We start from the raw sequence: 19,585 nt of genomic DNA, 5'->3' as shown, positions 1-19,585 counted from the left end.
AGTTCTAAGTTCTAGGCGACTGATGACCTCAGAAGTTAAGTCGCATAGTGCTCAGAGCCATTTGAGCCAAGCCAGATGAATCACATTTTATGCTCCATTGGACAGAAGGCTGTTGGCGTGCATGGCTTGAACGTCTGAAAGCAAAGGGTTCAGTTTGAAGGAGATAGCTATATACCCTGGGGAACGTTTTCTTGGCATTCCCTCGGTAATCTCGTCGTTATGGAAGACACAGTGACTCAACACGAGTATGCATCTGTCTTTGGGGACAATGTCCACCCCTACATGCTGTTTGTTTTTCCTCGGCACGATGACACCTACCAGCAGAAGAATGCAACGTGTCACACAGTTCAGAGTGTACGTGTGTGGTCGGAAGAGCACCGGGATAAGTTAGCTGTACTCCCCTGGCCACCAAACTCCTCGGATTTAAATTCAACCGAGTGTCTGTGGGACCGTCTTGATGGGGCTGTTCGTGCAATAATTCTCCAATCGAGAAACCTAGCGCTGATAGCCACAACACTCGAGTCGCCAAGGCCCCACATTCCTGCCGGCCGATGTGGCCGAGCGGCTCTAGCCGCTTCAGTCCAGAACCGCGCTGCTGGTATGGTTGCAGGTGTGTGATGTTTTTAGGTTTAAGTAGTTCTAAGTCTAGGAGACTGTTGACCTCAGATGTAAAGTCCCACAGTGCTTAGAGCCGTTTGAACCATTTTTCGACATTCCTGTCGGCACCTTCGGGGACTACCTTCCAGAACCTCATTGACTCTCTTCGTGTACGTCTCGCAGCGGTCCCCCATGTAAAAGGCGGTCACTGAGGCTTTTGACAGGGGGTGACATTAATGTGACTGGACAGTGTATGTTTCTCATTTAAGGTCGCAGGGTCTAACAATACCATCAATTGCAAAGTAGGTTAGAAATCAGATTAATAACGTTGCTCACGCAGCAACAAAGTTATTGACTGTGGATGGTATCGTCAGAATGGAAATAATGAAGTCACTGTAAAAAAAGTCATTAATTTTGGCACTTATCTTGAATGGTTTCCCACGTAGATTTCGTCGAAGTTGTTATGGCCCATCTTGTTGATTCCAGGGTGATTCCACTTTGACTGCTAGAAGGTCCAGATCTGTATTTTAGCAATATTTGTAGACCTACCAAATGCGTTTTTCAGGAAATTCTTAATGATCAAGCAATCCCAGGTCAGAACAATGGTATGGTAGAAATAATTTTTGACTTGGTGTTCACGATCCACATTTTTGTTAAACTTCTAGTAAATTCACATATACTTCTTCTTAATTGTCACATCATCAAGAAAATAGTTTTGTATCAATCTTCATATATTCAATTTCCACTTTAACCAAACACAAGACTTGACTGTTCTTTTACAAAGCGAAATAACAACTTAACTTCTGCAAAGTGAAACAAAGACTGCTCTGCGCGCATTCGCGCCAAAACGGTTGCACGTAAGTCAAAGATTATGACAGTCTCACAGAAATGAATACAAACAAGAACCATATCACTGTAATATATCGATACATCGGACTACCTGTACATTAATAAAACCAAATGTGAATATTGTCACAAAAATATGTCTGTTACTTCGCAGAAAAGTACTACGGTAGTACTGGTATCGAGAACTGGGGTTGGAGTGCCGTAATGGTCACGTAAATAAAGAACCATTACAAGGGGTAAACGCGGTAGTGGAAACCCGCGCCCGGAGGCGGCCTTTGCGGCGCGTCTAGGCGTCCTGTTGGCAGGGGTCGGCGACACGGCAGGTTGTGGGAGGAGGCTACCGCACGTTTGCCTAGGAATGCGAGCACCGCCGCCGCGGTCAGTGTCGCGGGGAGGGAGAAAGGAAGGCCGGCGGCCAGGCCCGTCCCGGTATATAAGCTGGTGGGGCAGTCGGCGAGGCACAGTCGCCCACCCTCCACTGTCAACATGCGCGCTCCGGCTCTCCTGTTGGTGAGTTACGCCCACCGCTACTACGACGACCTAGCGTGTATTCACGCCCTACCTGAGACCTAAGCACCTGAACCATGCAATATCCTCATTACATTGTGTGTGTGTGTGTGTGTGTGTGTGTGTGTGTGTGTGTGTGTGTGTGTGTAAAGTATGAAGCTGAAGGTTGTCCAGTGTCAGCAAGGGGCGTTCGATACAGTTCCGCACTGTCGCCTGATAAACAAAGTAAGAGCCTACGCAATATCAGACCAGCTGTGTGGCTGGATTGAAGAGTTTTTAGCAAACAGAACACAGCATGAAACTTCCTGGCAGATTGAAACTGTGTGCCGGACCGAGACTCGAGCTCGGGACCTTTGGCTTTCGAGGGGAAGTGCTCTGCCAACTGGGCTACCCAAGCACGACTCACGCCTCGTCCTCACAGCTTTACTTCTGCCAGTACCTCGTCTCCTACCTTCCAAACTTTACAGAAGCTCTCCTGGCAGAAGTAAAGTTGTGAGGACGGGGCGTGAGTCGTGCTTGGGTAGCCCAGTTGGTAGGGCGCTTGCCCGTGAAAGGCAAAGGTGCCGAGTTCGAGTCTCGGTCCCGCACACAGTTTTAATCTGCCAGGAAGTTTCATATCAGCGCACACTCCGCTGTTGAGTGAAAATTTCATTCTAGAACACAGCATGTTTTTCTCAATGGAGAGACGTCTACAGAGGTTAAAGTAACCTCTGACCTGCCACAGGGAAGTGTTATGGGACCATTGCTTTTCACAATATATATAAATGACCTAGTAGATAGTGTCGCAAGTTCCGTGCGGCTTTTCACGGATGATGCTGTAGTATACAGAGAAGTTGCAGCATTAGAAAATTGCAGCGAAATGCAGGAAGATCTGCAGCGGATAGGCACTTGGTGCAGGGAGTGGCAAATGAGCCTTAACGTATACAAATGTAATGTATTCCGAATACATAGAAAGAAGGATCCTTTACTGCATGATTATATGATAGCGGAACAAACACTGGTAGCAGTTACTTCTGTAAAATATCTGGTAGTATGCGTACGGAACGATTTGAAGTGGAATGATCATATAAAATTAAATGTTGGTAAGGCGGGTACCAGGTTGTGGTTCATGGGGAGAGTCATTAGAAGACGTAGTCCATCAACAAAGGAGGTGGCTTACAAAACACTCGTTCGACCTATACTTGAGTCTTGCTCATCAGTGTGGGATCCGTACCAGGTCGGGTTGACAGAGGAGGTAGACAAGATCCAAAGAAGAGCGGAGCGTTTCGTCACAGGGCTATTTGGTAAGCGTGATAGCGTTACGGAGATGTTTAGCAAACTCAAGTGGCAGACTCTGCAAGAGAGGCGCTCTGCATCGCGGTGTAGCTTGCTGTCCAGGTTTCGAGAGGGTGCGTTTCTGGACGAGGTAAGGAACATATTGCTTCCCCCTACTTATACCTCCCGAGGAGATCACGAATGTAAAATTAGAGAGATTCGAGCGCACACGGAGGCTTTCCGGCAGTCGTTCTTCCCGCGAACCATACGCGACTGGAACAGGAAAGGGAGGTAATGACAGTGGCACGTAAAGTGCCCTCCGCCACACACCGTTGGGTGGTTTGCGGAGTATAAATGTAGATGTAGATGCAGATGTAGATGTCTGAATCTGATTGGGGCCATGTAAAGTAGGGGGGAGGAGGAGGGGGGTTCTACAGGGGTCTGTCAATGTCCATTGCTTCTCTTGTTATGTATCAATCATCCGCCACTAAACGTGACATAACACACAAAAAGATATTCTCCTTGTAGGTGACACTAGTTTTACTGCGAAAGACGTGGAACGTAATGTAACATGGTTGCCAGTATACTCTGGCATAGAGTTCAAGCAACACGGAATGTCGCAGTTGTTACACAAGCTCAATTCGACTTCACGCCCTGTCGAGTTAGAGCCGTTGTTACTGCTAGAGCGGGCATCTCTGTGTGTTAAATTTTGCACCCTGTACACCCAAACCAGCTGCAGATTTAATCACATAATGTTCATACTACACATGAAACTAATAAGGAACTCTTGTAAACGTGAAATCGTATTGTCCGAAGGTGGTCAAACAGTCAGCTGGAATGACAATTTTAAATTCTTAGCATTGAGGGTATATGGATGGGTTTCTTGGATGTATTACCTTCTAGATCTTGTACAGAAAATGAATGCTGCTGTCTTGACTATCAGAAAGGTCTCTTCTGGCACTGAAACACAAAGCCTTATTTACTTGTTTACTGTCACTCTATTATCTATTAGTCCGCAGTTCGTGGCCTTGCGGCAGCGTACTCGCTTCCCGCGCACGAGGACCCGGGTTCCATCTCCAGCGAGGTCAGGGATTTTCCCTGCCTCGAGATGACCGGGTGTTGTTGTGTTGTCTTCGTCATCATCGTTCATCCCCATTACGGTCGGAGGAAGGCAATGGCAAACCACCTCCACTAGGACCTTGCCTAGTACGGCGGTGCGGGTTTCCCGCATCGTCCCCTACGCTCCTCGGAGTATGGGACCTCATCATCATTATCTCTTCTGGTGTCATACAGCATGTCCATCAAGTCACTCACCATTTTACACTTGAACACTTTATAATGGACTACAAACAATATGAACAGAAATTGTTCATATTGTTGTTAGTAAAAATTTAGTTCATTTTAGTGCGATGACGCTGCAAGTGTAAACACAAGTCCCACCGTTCCCGTGTAGCCGGAAACACCATCCGACACCTGCTACAATGTTGTTTTTCGATTGGTGAAGCTTACGGAAATTTTCGCTTGATACACCTCGGAGCTGATAAATCCTCAGATGGAAAAGTCTTCTAGAGTAAACGGGGAGAGCGAGAGCCCAAAGTCTTGGCGATGCACGGCCAATCCATCTTTGAGGCAAAGTGGCATCCACATAGTCCCAGACGCAGAAGGTCAGCAACAATAGCTGCTCTTTCTTCTGTTGTGTACTTCTTTATATTACCTTTAACGTTAAGACGGAAGTGGTTAGGGACATTATGAACACCCTGTATTTTGTGGCAATCCTGTGAACTCACCAAGAATAGACTTAACGAAGAACTGGGAGGTCAGACCGACGTAAAGTGTCAGTTGCCGAACTTCGTGCACGCTATTGTTCAGGTGTCTCGTAAGTCTAACTCTGCCATTCCTGTACATGCAAGGTGATAAATGGTGCTTTAGTATGTACCCAGTTCAACGTGTTGCTTGTTTCTTCTCTGTGTCTAACAGTCTCCCCGTAAACACATCACTTAATTATTTGCTACCTGATGTTCTCTGCACGCTCCCAACTGCGCTGCCCAGGGGAAAATAAACACTAATGGCTTGTTTGAGTCGTGCTGACTTGGAGGAACTAGCCAACCTAAAAACATAATACTTGCAATAACTATAATTATTAGTCTGTAAATGAAGTAAACAATGATGTAGTGTTGTTCACTGCACTGTTTTCAGTCATCAGTAGAAATATTTGCACTTATGGAAAATCCAGGATGGAATGAAACAATATTATGAAAAGGAAGGTTGCTACTCACCATATAGCGGAGATTCTTGAGTAGCAGGTAGGCACAACAAAAAAAAAAATGTCACAAATAAAGCTTCCGGCCAATCACGCCTTCGTCAACAATAGACGACACACACACACACACACACACACACACACACACACACACACACAAACACACAAGCAAACGCAACTCACGCACACAAAACTGAAGTCTCAGGCAACTGAAGTGTCATTTCAGTTGCCTGAGACTGCACACGTGTGTGTGAGTTGCGTTTGTGTGTGTGTGTGTGTGTGTGTGTATGTGTGCGTGTCGTCTATTGTTGACGAAGGCCTGATTGACCGGAAGCTTTATTTGTGACTTTTTTTGTTGTGCCTCAACATCTCCGCTGTATGGTGAGTAGCAACTTTCATTTCCATAATATTGTTAGAAATTAATACCCTTATTTCTAACGAGACAAGCTCAGTAGGTGTGAAGGTAATTTTTGTATAATGATAGAACCTGAAGAAATAAATAAAAATTTGTGCCACTGGGCGGAACTGAACCTGCTTAATAGGAATATGTGTTAGCCATTTCACAACCACAGTATATAGGTAAAAATAGCTGCACGGACTAGCCTAGTCCAATGCCCTCCCTAACACGGACTTCAACTCACGCCTTCACCCTGATTTCCGCTTCTTAAATCGTCAATATTGCTGACGCTCTCCGATATTGGCACAAATTTGATTTCTTCAGCTTCTATCATTATTGTAGATAAAGCTGAAACTCATATGCCTGAAAGAAGATTTAACTACGCAATTTTTGTAGTATCCCAAGCGAGTGTTATAGGAACATTACTGTTTACAATATATATATAAATGCTCTTACGCATAACATCTGTAGCCCTATGGGGCTTTTTGCAGGATGCAAACCCAGAAGACTGTCACGAAATGCAGAATGACCTCAGAGGTTCGATGATTGGTGCAGGGACTGGCATGTGACCTTAAACGGAAATAAATGCAACATATTGCTCGTAAATAGACTAAAAGATCTATTTTTGTTTGGTACGGTATTCGTGAAAAAGCTCTGGAAACGATATTGACCACCAAATACCTAGCAATGGAATGACGACATAAAACAAATAGTAGGCAAAGCAGATACAAAGCTGAAATTCATTGGCACAATCTCAAGGAAATGTAGTTCATCCACGAAAGAAGAGACCTAGAAAACACTTATTCGATCGATTCTTGGGTATTGTCCATGAGTTCATATGGTTCAAATGGCTCTGAGCACTACGGGACTTATCATCTGAGGTCATCAGTCCCCTGGAACTTAGAACTACTTAAACCTAACTAAGCTGAGGGCAGCACACACATCCATGCCCGAGGCAGGATTCGAACCTGCGACCGTAGTAGTCGCGCGGTTCCGGACTGAAGTGCCTAGAACCGCTCGGCCACCGCGGCCGGCATTGTCCATGAGTCTGGAACGCTTACGAAGTACGATTAACGCAAGAGAAAGAGAGAGAGAGAGAAAGAGAGAGAGAGAGAAAGAGAGAGAGAGAGCGAGAGAGAGAGACAGAGAGAGAGAGAGAGAGAGAGAGAGAGAGACAAAGAGAGAGAAGATTTAATGTAGAGTGGTGCGTTTCGTCATTCGTCACGAGATGGCTTAGTAAATACGTGGGCTCCACGGAGACACTCAACAGACGTCACTGGCAGACTATGCAAGAGATGCGTTGAGCATCACACAGAGCTTTAATATTGAAATTTCGGGAGCTTACGTTTGAAGAAGAGTCGGGCACAACATTACTTCCTCCCACATGTCTCCCACGAAATGACCACGACCAGAAAATCAGAGAGATTAGAGCAAGTGCAGAAGGTCATAGACACTCATTCTTCCCACGGCCCAAGGGTGAATGGAAGAGAGTATAAGGATAATCGTAATGGTACCAAAAATGTGTGTGAAATCTTGTGGGACTTAACTGCTAAGGTCATCAGTCCCTAAGCTTACACACTACTTAACCTAAATTATCCTAAGGACAAAAACACACACGCATGCCCGAGGGAGGACTCGAACCTCCGTCGGGACCAGCCGCACAGTCCACGACTGCAGCACCTCTGACCGATCGGCTAATCCCGCGCGGCCTGATGGTATCACAGGTACCATCCGCTGCATATCGTACGATGACTTGCGTAGTACACACGCAGACGTAGATGCAAGTAGACCCGTATCTACACTTTCCAGTCACGTTAATGTGACCGCTTGTCAAACACCTGAGTAACCACCTTTTGCAGAGCAGAACTGCTGCGATACTTGCAGGAAGAGAATCAGTGAAGTTCTGGAAGCATCGTCAGGGATGTGAGCCATGCCGATTTCAGTGCCGTACCCGGCTGCCCTAAATTTCTCGTTCTGACGATCCATGGCGCCAACAGTCCGACGAGATGATCCCACAGATTCTCGATTCGGTTTAAATACGAGGAGTTTGGTCCCCAGCGGAGTACGGTAAACTCACCCTGATGCGCTTTGAACCACACACGCACGCTGTGAGCTGTGTGGGACGCTGCACTGTCCATCGTGCCGAGGAAAAAAAAATCTGCGCATGGGAGTGGAAATGGTCCCCAAGGATAGATGCGTACGAGTGTTGGTCCATTGTGCCTTCCAGAATGACGAGACCACCCAGGGAATGCCACGGAAACATTTCCCATACCATAACGTTCCCTCACTCCGGCCTGCATCCTTCCGACGATTGTTGCAAGGTGTTAGCTTTGAATCCTATAGAGCATAAAACGTGACTTAGTGGACGTCCAGTTGCGGATTTGGCGTGCAAATTCGAGCCTACGTCGCCGATGAATAGCGGCAATGTCCGCTGTAAGGTCCTCGAGGAGACACTGTTGGTATCCCTTTGAGTCATCTAGAGGCGATTAGTTGCTCAACAGTTGCACGTCTATTCGCTCGTATTCATCTCTACATCCGCCGTTCACCCCTGTCGCCTATGCCCCATGGGGCCATTTTGCCACGCCCGGTATACTTTAACTGCTGTGGCATCTGAACAGTTTACAGAATTAGCCGTTTAGAAAATGCTTCCACCCTTCGCCTGGAAGCCAATGGTCATGCCCGTCTGGACGTCAGATAAATCGCTCCGTTTCCCCATTAGTACAGCGACTACACTGCTTTCCGCGGCCCTTCGACACGCTCTACATATCATCCTCTGCGAGTGTTGACACCAGCCATCTGTAAGCGATTCTTGCACCTTGACATCGAACGTAGGCGGTGGTCACATTGACGTGACTGGACTGTGTATGTTCCGCAGGCTAACCTACGGTGTGTGCTCAGGGCAATAAGGGATTAAGTACTGCTAGATCCGCGGGGGATGAATCTACAGGAACCGTCTACCTGCGAGATTTCCAGGAGAATATCAGCGTGCTGCACGCATAAATGGAAAGTCAGGTATTCACTGGTTCAAATGGTTCAAATGGCTCTGAGCACTATGGGACTTAACTTCTGAGGTCATCAGTCCCCTAGAACTTAGAACTACTTAAACCTAACTAACCTAAGGACAATTCACACACCCATGCCCGAGGCAGGATTCGAACCTGTTACCGTAGCGGTCGCGCGGTTGCAGACTGTAGCGCTTAGAACAGCTCAGTCAACGCGGCCGGCCAGTATTCGCTGGGAATGGAGCTATGTGCATTTGCAGACTAACGCCTGTACTTTTACGTAATCAGTCTTTCAATTTAACTTGCGACATAAAATCAGATAGGAAGCCTGTGACCCCTACTTGAATACCGTGAACGTTATATCACCAGTTTTTTGCTTTTTTATTTGCGCACTTTAGTCACATCCCATCGTCAGAATTTCAGGTCCGCCTGCTTGGCTGAGTGGTAACGTCTTCGCCTACCACGCAAGCGCGCCCGGGTTCGATTCCCGGCCGGGTTGGAGATTTTCTCCGCTCGGGGACTGGGTGTTGATTTGTCATCATCATTTCATCCTCATCACCGGCGCGAAAGTCGCCCAAAGTGGGGTCGAATGAAATAAGACTTGCACTTGGTGACCGAACTTCCCCGAATAGAGGCCTCCCGGCCAACGATGCCATACGCTCATTTCCATTTTTTGTTAGAATTTCAGATAAAAGAACTTAATCCAAATGATTTCTGTCTTAACAGTTGGGCACCAAAGATAAAACAGAAGTCCTTTGACATGCTAATCTGTACCAACAAGGAGAGATCCCCAGCGGTGGGATCGCCTTTTTAAAACCATTTATACGGTTAAATAGGTTAAGATCCCAGGTATCACAGACTGCAGCCATTCATCGTGATGGGCCCTCATTTGCAAGTAATAAACGAAAAATGCTGAACATTAGATGGGTAGATCACATAACTAATGAGGGGGTATTGAATAGGATTGGGGAGAAGAGGAGTTTGTGGCACAACTTGACTAGAAGAAGGGATCGGTTGGTAGGACATGTTCTGAGGCATCAACGGATCACCGGTTTAGTATTGGGGGGCAGCGTGGAGGGTAAAAATCGTAGAGGGAGACCAAGAGATGAATACACTAAGCAGATTCAGAAGTATCCAAATATTACTCTTTTGTTTTTCCACTTATCCGCATTAGCCTACATTATCCTACATCAATACATCCAAGTATTGAATAGGATTGGGGAGAAGAGGAGTTTGTGGCACAACTTGACTAGAAGAAGGGATCGGTTGGTAGGACATGTTCTGAGGCATCAAGGGATCACCGGTTTAGTATTGGGGGGCAGCGTGGAGGGTAAAAATCGTAGAGGGAGACCAAGAGATGAATACACTAAGCAGATTCAGAAGGATGTAGGCTGCAATACGTACTGGGAGATGAAGAAGCTTGCACAGGATAGAGTAGCATGGAGAATTGCATCAAACCAGTCTCAGGACTGAAGACCACAACAACAACAAACGAAAAAATCTTTAGAATTTTGCGTGATGCTCAATAGGCTTTAAAAAGTCGTTCTAAGATACTGTGACACGTGGAATTAATTGTGTATCAGGACTGCATGTTATTTAAAACAAGCAAAATATTAATTATTTAACTTACTTTCTCGAAGTGATAATTAAAACTTTATGACTACGCTTCGTATTAATGGATGCCTTACCCCAGTGTCATGGCCATTCTTGTGGCTAAGCTTTTCCTCTTTTAATTGCTCTGTCACTTTGGACTCTTTCAGTCAACATAGCTGTTAACAACCTTTACGATGGTTCTAGACGTGTTTTATGCAGGTTCTATGATATCGTTTGGTGTAAAATACAGCATCAAATGTGCAAAAGCTCCCCTTTTGATATTTTTCAGTATCTATGGGAACAAAGAATTTGCAAAATAATCGTCCTAATTTTGTTTTTGTTTGAGTAACGATTCGGCGAATGAAGTGGCGGTCAAGGTGAAGAAGCAGCCGACTGAGTTTGAAAGTAAAACGAGTGTTACTTTAGTCGAAGACGTGGCTCAGACTTGAACAAGTTTCCTTCAAATTCCCAGTCTATCGGATTATTTCATATGAGTCACCTTGAGCACATATTACGCTAATCATTTCATGTCTGGATACACAGTACACTTAACAAGTTGCGTAAACTGTTTTGTGTTTTACAGTCTTCTCTCTCTCTCTCTCTCTCTCTCTCTTTCTTTTGCACTACAATATTTTCCCTCTGTCTGTAATACGTTAATTTTCTCGATGACTTATCAGCTAAACGAAAATGCACCTTCTTGTGTAAAACGTTTTTCATGGACATCTGTCCTGTCCTATTCTTCCTCGTACCTCTTTACATAGTACGTTCTCCATCTAATTTTTAACAACTTTCTAGAGTAGAACATTTCAATTTCTTCCTGTTTCGCCACTTCCAGTTTTCCTAATACACACATTTCACTCCCAAATAAAACTGTGCTACAAGAAATTTCCTTCCTCAACACAGTGCCAGAATTTGGCGCCGGTTTTGATGTTTAGAAAGTTGTTCTTTTCCTTTCAACTGATTTCTAACTCTTTTCTCTCTGACTAGTTTTTCAATCTATATCTGGTCGAATAACTTCAACAGTGAATTGTTATACACTACACTAAGGGCTGACTGCCACTGACTCTGTTCGCATTGTATTTCCCATAGAAAGTTACCTTTATCATTGTCCAGCATCATTATTAGTACTCCGTAATAAAAAGAAAAGCTGTTGTTAAAGCTTTCCCGCTCTAGAATAAATATGTAAGAGCCATAACAAGTTTTAGGGTATAAAACTCGGTCTGGCGTAAGATAATCATCCAGAACCCATTGTAAAGTTCTTTAACAACGCAAGGAAACGAGAATGTACGGTACTAACGAGATCCAGATAATTTATCACATGACAAACGGGTTGACCAATAGGGAAAAGGTCAGATTCCCCACCCACGGCAGATTTCTTGGGACGGAGAGAACAGTTAAACGTCCTCTAGATCTGCTTCCTTCCTCGCAACTGGTTGCTGGGCGTGTCTGAACAATGCGGCTCGCTGTTTCTTTTCCCGCAAGTACATTACGAAGCAGTCTTTCATAATATATCTGTAATGACTGTACCAAGGTCGGCAACATCTTACTCAGCTGTCGAGACGGCGATAAACGTGGTAATACATGCGATGATGTTGACAGCACGTGCCGTAATAGCTTCTCTGTGAAGTGGGAGGTCCTCTTCTGTCTGTTGGACATGAATCCAATGTATTTGAGGAAGTGGGTTGTTTATGGATCATATTTTTTTGCAGACGGTTTACTCAATTTTTCTGTAAGAGAGCTACAACGTGTACGTGCAATGTCGGTAAGAAGTTTTAAGAATGGGTTAGTTGTATTAGGAAAAATGTTGTATTAGGAAAAATATTATATTTGTTTCCGTGACAACAATAATGGAATATTTTGAAATTACGTTGATGAAAATAAGGTATACAAACAAGTGTACTAATAATACTGATTACGTTCGTAGCCGCGATTAGTAATGCTATTAAAATTCGGAAAATTTGTTTTACTGAGTTCGGAACCAGAGGGCAATTTAAAAGAAACCAATAAGAAGCTACTCTAAAAAGTTTTTAACAAACGAAATAATGAATAGAACTAATGTCCTGGAGGCGAACTTACCAGAAATTCTGAATATAAAATCTACGATCTCTTTGAATATTGCTTGAGTAAAAACATTAGCGAATGATGTGGAAACATAGACAGAATACATAACTAATAAATTTCAATTAGAATGTTGATCTGCAGTCATCAAGGATCACGAACGAAGCCGGTCTCATTAAAAGATAAAGTCGAATAGGATGAGTTTTAATACTTTTATATTAGTAACAATGATACCCACGCTTCACTGTTGAATAATTACTCAGTGACGTTCAGTTACAATGTAACTTAAATATTTCAATACTGGCTCCGAAGGTAAACGAATTGTCACTTACTCGTGAGTATTAACACGATAAACTGGGCCATGAAACAAGAATATCTAAATGATTCGTTGTTACTCGCCTAGTTTGAACTGTGGCCTCTGAATTTGGGGAACAAAATGATGTACATAGTACAGTAGTACATAAAAGGTGCAGGATATTTACAAACTTAATTGGAAAATAAATGATTTTTCTTTTTTCCTATGGCGATGGATTGCTCTGTCACAAAACAGGACAGCCTATCCTATGTCTATATTTAGCACGATACCTTGTTACGTATGGACCGCTTAAACGTTTAGTGTAGGTGTCGGAAGCGAGGCCATGTCTACAGTTGTGTAACGACTCGTCAGTTGGCGGTAATGGAAATAGTACAATGAAAAGGATGGATCCTGATGTTGACGGACAGCACATACAATGCAACCAAACTTAATGTCTCCATTTAGGGGTTGAAACCACTGAGACAGTATCTGAATGCCTCTTCTCTGTTCTGACACTAGTTGTAGATCCAAGGTATGATGGGTACAACCAGATGAACGGAGCTTATGGGCAGCTAGCTCTCCTCAGGCGTCCAACTTGCTATAGAAAGAATTGATGTTTGACGGAGGCTTCGTCGGGAGTTACGTGTAGAGATTAATGCAAATGTCATCTGTGATATTTGAGTATGGTGTGTGACTAGTGCATCTGTAGCTTTGGTTAGTTCACAAGGTTCACCGAGCGAGATGGCGCAGTGGTTAGCACACTGGACTCGCATTCGGGAGGACGACGGTTCAATCACGTCTCCAGCCATCCTGATTTAGGTTTTCCTTGATTTCCCTAAATCGTTTCAGGCAAATGCCGGGATGGTTCCTTTGAAAGGGCACGGCCGATTTCCTTCCCAATTCTTCCCTAACCCGAGCTTAAGCTCCGTCTCTAATGACCTCGTTGTCGACGGGACGTTAAACACTAACCACCACCACCACCACCACCATCACAAGGTTCGTGCTGAAGTACTGGCACCTCCGTTAGACGCCACTGTAAAGAGTTGTATGAGATAGTTTTACCACTGTGTCTAGACGTTCAGATAGTTTTACCACTGTGTCTAGACGTTCAGATAGTTTTACCACTGAGTCTAGACGTTCAACCAGTGAGCAGCTCAGTGGTAAATCAGTATCGTTAGGTGATACGAAGGTCAGATAACTATTATCACCTGCGAGTGAACGGTGAAGAGCTTAATTTTATTAATAGTTGACACAACCACTCAAAGTGTTTGCAATACATCCACGTAAAAATGAACCTGTATATAGGTGTCACTCTCAGATTTGTACTACCTTACGATGAAATGTTGTCTCTTGAAAGGAGTTTCAAATTTTAATGTCTACTTCGTCTTTATTGCTGTTATTCTCCACTTACTCTATTAGACTGAAATCGTATTCCTTCTTTATTCCATCTGGATTTTTATCGGTCCGTTAAGCTTTTTTCCAACTTGGTCTCCATTTTGTTACTGCTAAAAGTTGTAAAGGTATTACGTATTTAAAAAAGGGTCATGTTTCAGAACTGCTGATAAAATATATCTTTATTACTGGTTCGATCATATGACTATCATCTGGCATTTTAAATTATGTACATTACCTAGTATGAGCAAACTGTTATTGTGCCGTCAAATCAAATGAAAACTACTCTTCGTTAGTGCTGCCAACAATAAAAGTATTGCTATTGTTAATTAATATTCTGAGCTTTCTGACGAGATCTACCGGCTTTATTTGTCACTACAGTAAGATCGTTGCTATATGGGCTGCTGTGTATAATTTCATGGTATCTGATGATACTAGTATGTTCGCAACTGGCACTTAAGTAAGAATTATCCATCAGCATCACTTGATGATTCTGAATTATGATTTTTTTCAATTTATTACTTGTTTCATCAGTATTTGTTGTGATCTATTCTCCAATAGGTTTTCGAACTTCTGCAAACAGTCCTCAGTTTTAGAGAGTAGCTTTGCAATTTTAATTCGCCCCTTAAATCAACATTCCTTATTAGATATATAAATTCTAAAAATTAATCTGTCTGTCTTGTTATTCATGTCAGTTACATAGAAGTTATTGCTTAGAGCGTTAAATATTAATGTACTTCTGTTTCTTCGTTGGGCTTCTTGACGTAAAACAAGTAAGGTTATGATATCCCAAGTTATGACTTAAAGTGGGACGTTTTCTTAAAGTTAGTTGATACATGAGAGGCTAAACTGCATTAGTAGCTGGGTAAAACTATAAGGAATAATGGTATGACCGTGAAACGCTAATTAAAAAGCTGAAGAGATAATGGAAAGGTAATATGAACAATTACAAACGCAGGTTTTTTTTTAAGGAATGTCTGGTAAGAATTTCTGGGACAACCGGTATGAACGCTGGAAAATTAAATCTCCTTCGCTGTATATCTATGGCGAGTACAGAGTAGCACGCGTTCTACAGCCATTGATTCACCTGCTATAACCTCGTATAGTTCAGATGAGAAACACAGATTCAAGCGTAAGGAGTTCAAATAACTGATACTGGGTTAGAAAGTGGCTCACCAGGAGCGGTGAGTTACAGTTAGAGCAGAGATGTTCGTGGTCACGCTTAACAGAAGACGATGGTTGAGATGACAGTATCCTATATGTAGTCTGCATGAGGTATGACGGAAATACTAAGTAAATTAAATACTTGGACAAATTATTAATTTTAATTTTAATAATCAACACCCTCAGTTGCACCGTTTACCTAGAATTATACTAGGTTTCAGTCGGGATAACCCAACCTTCTTAAGAATAACAGTAACTACCGTTTGTCCATAGTGGACATCGTCAAGCTAAAACTACAAATCCTTAAATTATCGTCAGACTGTAAAAACATATCTGAAACTGTCTCGGCTCAGACAAGTTTTTACAGTCTGACGATAATTTATGCATTTGTATTTCTAGCTTGACGATGCCCACTATGGACAAACGGTAGTTACTGTTATTCTGAAGAAGGTTGTGTTATCCCGACTGAAACCTAGGTTAACGGTGCAACTGAGGCTGTTGATTATTAAAATTAAATTTAATATTTATACAGTTGCTGACAGGGCCGCGAAAAGTTGAAGATATTTAACTTACACAAATCACAGATTTTATAAGGTAGCCGTGACTCTGAGTACAGAGGAACTTGCGAGGACATGCTGAAGAGGTGCCATGTGTTAGCTCTCTCTTCAGTTGAAAATCTTTTTATCTTAAATTTGTGGTAAGTTCTGTGGGACCAAACTGCTGAGGTCATCGGTCCCTAAACTTACACACTACTTAATATAACTTAGACCAACTTACGCTAAGGACAACACACACACGCCCATGCCCGATGGAGGACTCAAATCTCCGACGGGGGCCTCTTCAGTTGAAACCACTGCACTGTTAGGATTTGATATGACACGAGGAACAGGTAGAGTAGCGAAGTGTTCGAACGAGCAGAAGACCGACCAGCATTATGTCTTAACGCTCTACACTAAAATAGTGTCTAACAACAAGTATTTATGTAGAAACACGATGATTCATCGGTTCTGTATCTTGGCACTTCGGATTTGTGTGCAGTGTCTCTTTTCTTGGCTCCTTTTATTATTTATAATAACATATACCCATCAAACTGTGCGCAGGTTGCCCTGTCGTGCGCCGTGGCCGCCGTTTCGGCGGAGCCCGGCTTCCTCGGGGCCGCCGCCCCGGCGCTCGTCGCCGCCGCCCCCGCCGCCCCCGCCGCCGTCCGAGTGACAGTGCCCACGGCCGCCGTCATCCCGCCGTCCATCTCGACCCAGTACCACGCCCAGGACGAGCTCGGCGGCTACGCGTACGGCTACAACGGCGGCCCCTCTGCCAAGCAGGAGGTGCGCACGCCCGACGGCGTCGTGGCCGGCGCCTACTCCTACGTGGACGCCAACAATATCGTGCAGAGCGCCCAGTACGCCTCCGACCCCGTAAACGGCTTCCGCGTGGCCGCCACCAACCTGCCGGTCGGCCCCGCCGCTCCCGCCGTGGTAGCTGCGCCCGCGCCCGCGCCCGTCGTCGCTGCTCACGCCGCCCCCGCTGCCGCCCCCGCAGTACTCGCCGCCGCCCCCGCCGTCGTCGCAGCCGCTCCAGCTCCAGCTGCCGCCGCTGCCGCCGCACACCTCGTGGCCAAGGCACATCTGCTGGGCCGCAAGAAGAGAGGAATCTTCGGAGCGCCCGTGGCGTACGCCGCCCACGCCCCCGCCGTCGTCGCCGCCCCCGCCGTCGTCGCCGCCTCCCCCGGGTCAACAGTGGTCACAGTGCCCGGCACCAGTGCATATTCCTTCAGCACCGCCTCTCTCCACCCGCCGCAGGTAGTCCCCGCTAGTCCTCAGACTGCCGTGGCAGCCGCTGTCGCTATCGACCATCACCTCGCGGCCAAGGCGCACCTGCTGGGCCGCAGGAAGCGCAGCCCCGGCTATCTGGGAGCCGCAGGGCTGGTGGCTGCCGCCCCCGTCGCCCACGCCGCCCCCCACGCCTACGCCGCCCCAGCTGCGGCCGTCGTCCCGGCCGGCCCCGTCGTCGCCGCCGCCCCCGGCTCCACCACCATCACGAACCCGCCCTTCCGTAGCTTCTCTTACGCGGCCGCCGCCGGCCACCCTGCTCAGGTGGTACCTGCAGGTCCTGCCGTGGCGTACGCTGCCGCCGCTCCGGCCGTCGTTGCCGGCCCGGCTCTGCCCGTTGCCCCGGCTGTGGCAGCCGCTCCCGCCGTGGCCGTCGCCAACGCAGCTGCAGCTGCTCACGCCGCCAATGCCGCTGCAGCTGTGAACGCCGCCAACGCCGCCAACGCTGCCAACGCCGCCCACGCCGCCGCAGCTGCACGTGCCGCCAATGCAGCTGCAGCTGTGAACGCTGCCAACGCCGTCAACGCCGCCAATGCCGCTGCAGCTGTGAACGCTGCCAACGCCGCCGCAGCTGCTAACGCCGCCGCAGCTGCCAGCGCCGCCGCCGCAGCTGCCGCCCCCGCAGTGGTCGCTGCACACGCCCCCGCTGTCGTCGCTGCTCACGCCGCGGCTCCCGCCCCCGCCGCCGCCGCCGTTCTTCCAGTGACGGCCTCCAGCCAGTACCGCGTCCAGGACGGACTCGGCCAGTACACCTACGGCTACGCCGACAGTAATTCTGTCAAGACGGAGAGCCGCGCCGTCGACGGCTCGACTGTCGGTGGCTACTCCTACGTTGACGGGCACGGTCTGGTGCAGAGCGTCAAGTACCACGCCGACACCCTGGGCTTCAGGGTTGCAGCCACTAATCTGCCAGTAGGACACGCTTAAACCGCCGTCGACGATTATCAATAACTATGTTACCCCGCTTTATAAGTTATATTAACTTCGAGACGCCAAACATTGCTCTGTGTAAATACTTTTCACTCTGTACTTTTCAATAAAAACACATTGATTGTTTGCTCTCACAGAAAACATGTCTTTTACCCTGTCTTAACCTGTTAAATGGGTCAGCTGAGTGGCCAGGGTGACGGAGTGCCGTCCTACGGGCCCGGGTTCACTTCCCGGCTGGGTCGGGGATATTCTCTGCTCAGGGACTGGGTGTTGTGCTGTCTTCATCATCATTACATCCCCATCCGGCGCGCAGGTTGCCCAATGTGGCGTCGAATGTAATAAGACCTGCACCAATGTGGCCGGACCTGCCCTGCAAGGGGCCTCCGGGCCAATGACGCTAAACGATCATTTCCATTTTTTCCACAGCTGCTAGTTTTCATTGGGTTCGATGGACATATCAGTTTGAAGCAATTTTTTTTGTCTTGTACCTAATTGGAATGACGAGTTTCAAGTTTGCGCCGGCCGGAGTGGCCGAGCGGTTCTAGGCGCTACAGTCTGGAAATGCGTGACCGCTACGGTCGCAGGTTCGAATCCTGCCTCGGACATGGATGTGTGTGCAGTCCTTAGGTTAATTACGTTTAAGTAGTTCTAAGTTCTAGGGGACTGATGACCTCAGAAGTTAAGTCCCATAGTGCTCAGAGCCATTTGAACAATTTTTTTTCAAGTTGGCAGGTGTTAATGATATTGTTTAATACTTCTTGTAGTAAGACAAGATAAAGATAATTTGATAACGACACAAATTATGCCAGTCATTACCCTGAAGAGAAAACACCTCACTTTCTCCCGATTTGATCAGATAGAGAAATTGTACTTATTTCGACAGCTTATTCACTAGTCCGGATGTGGTTGACAAACGAAAAAGTAAGAACACAGACATTGTCGTCGAAACATAAAGAAGTTCCTAGACAGTGTGAAAAGGAAAGAAGGGAAAATACATAACAGAGTACAGAAACAAGGACATGTTCATCAGATGGAAAGACGACATGACGCTCAGACATTCTATTACATATTTCATGAAGAAAAAAGACTGACATTGTGCAAAAGCCAAGCGTTGTCGTGGAGTATGGGAGCTACCAAATGACAAGGACCAGACTGGAAAAATTTCATCGGAAGATTTTTTGACAACCATTGGGTGTTGTAAGCTTAAATTCTTCCGTTTTCTGCAAAATATTTGGTGGCGAAGACAGATTGGTTTTCAAGACCAGTGTCGGGGAACAGCTGGTCGTATCCTCTCTACAACTTGTAGGCATCTTTTTAAAAGATTGGGAATTCGTACAAGAGCCTCACAGTACATTTACTCACTAATGAAATTTGTTCTCAACAACATGGACCAGTTTAAAAACAACAGTGGCATTCATGATTGTAATACCAGAAAAAAGAAAGAGACTATCCTTTACTCTA

At 45.9% G+C, this 19,585-nt stretch overlaps 1 protein-coding gene across 1 annotated transcript; it reads left to right on the top strand.

The window, feature by feature from the left end:
* The first annotated feature begins 1,916 nt into the window (after positions 1-1,916).
* Positions 1,917-18,265, top strand: LOC126253617 (ice-structuring glycoprotein-like). Its single transcript, XM_049955084.1, has 2 exons — positions 1,917-1,953; positions 16,466-18,265. The coding sequence occupies exons 1-2, from the start codon at positions 1,930-1,932 to the stop codon at positions 18,119-18,121; spliced, it is 1,680 nt and encodes a 559-aa protein (XP_049811041.1). The 5' UTR covers positions 1,917-1,929; the 3' UTR covers positions 18,122-18,265.
* The last annotated feature ends 1,320 nt before the right edge of the window (positions 18,266-19,585 follow it).

Source organism: Schistocerca nitens, chromosome 4 (genome assembly GCF_023898315.1).
Source record: "Schistocerca nitens isolate TAMUIC-IGC-003100 chromosome 4, iqSchNite1.1, whole genome shotgun sequence".
In the NCBI taxonomy this organism is placed as follows: Eukaryota; Metazoa; Arthropoda; class Insecta; order Orthoptera; family Acrididae; genus Schistocerca; species Schistocerca nitens.
Note: the sequence above shows the minus strand (reverse complement) of the source record. Positions and strands in the feature narration are given on the sequence as shown.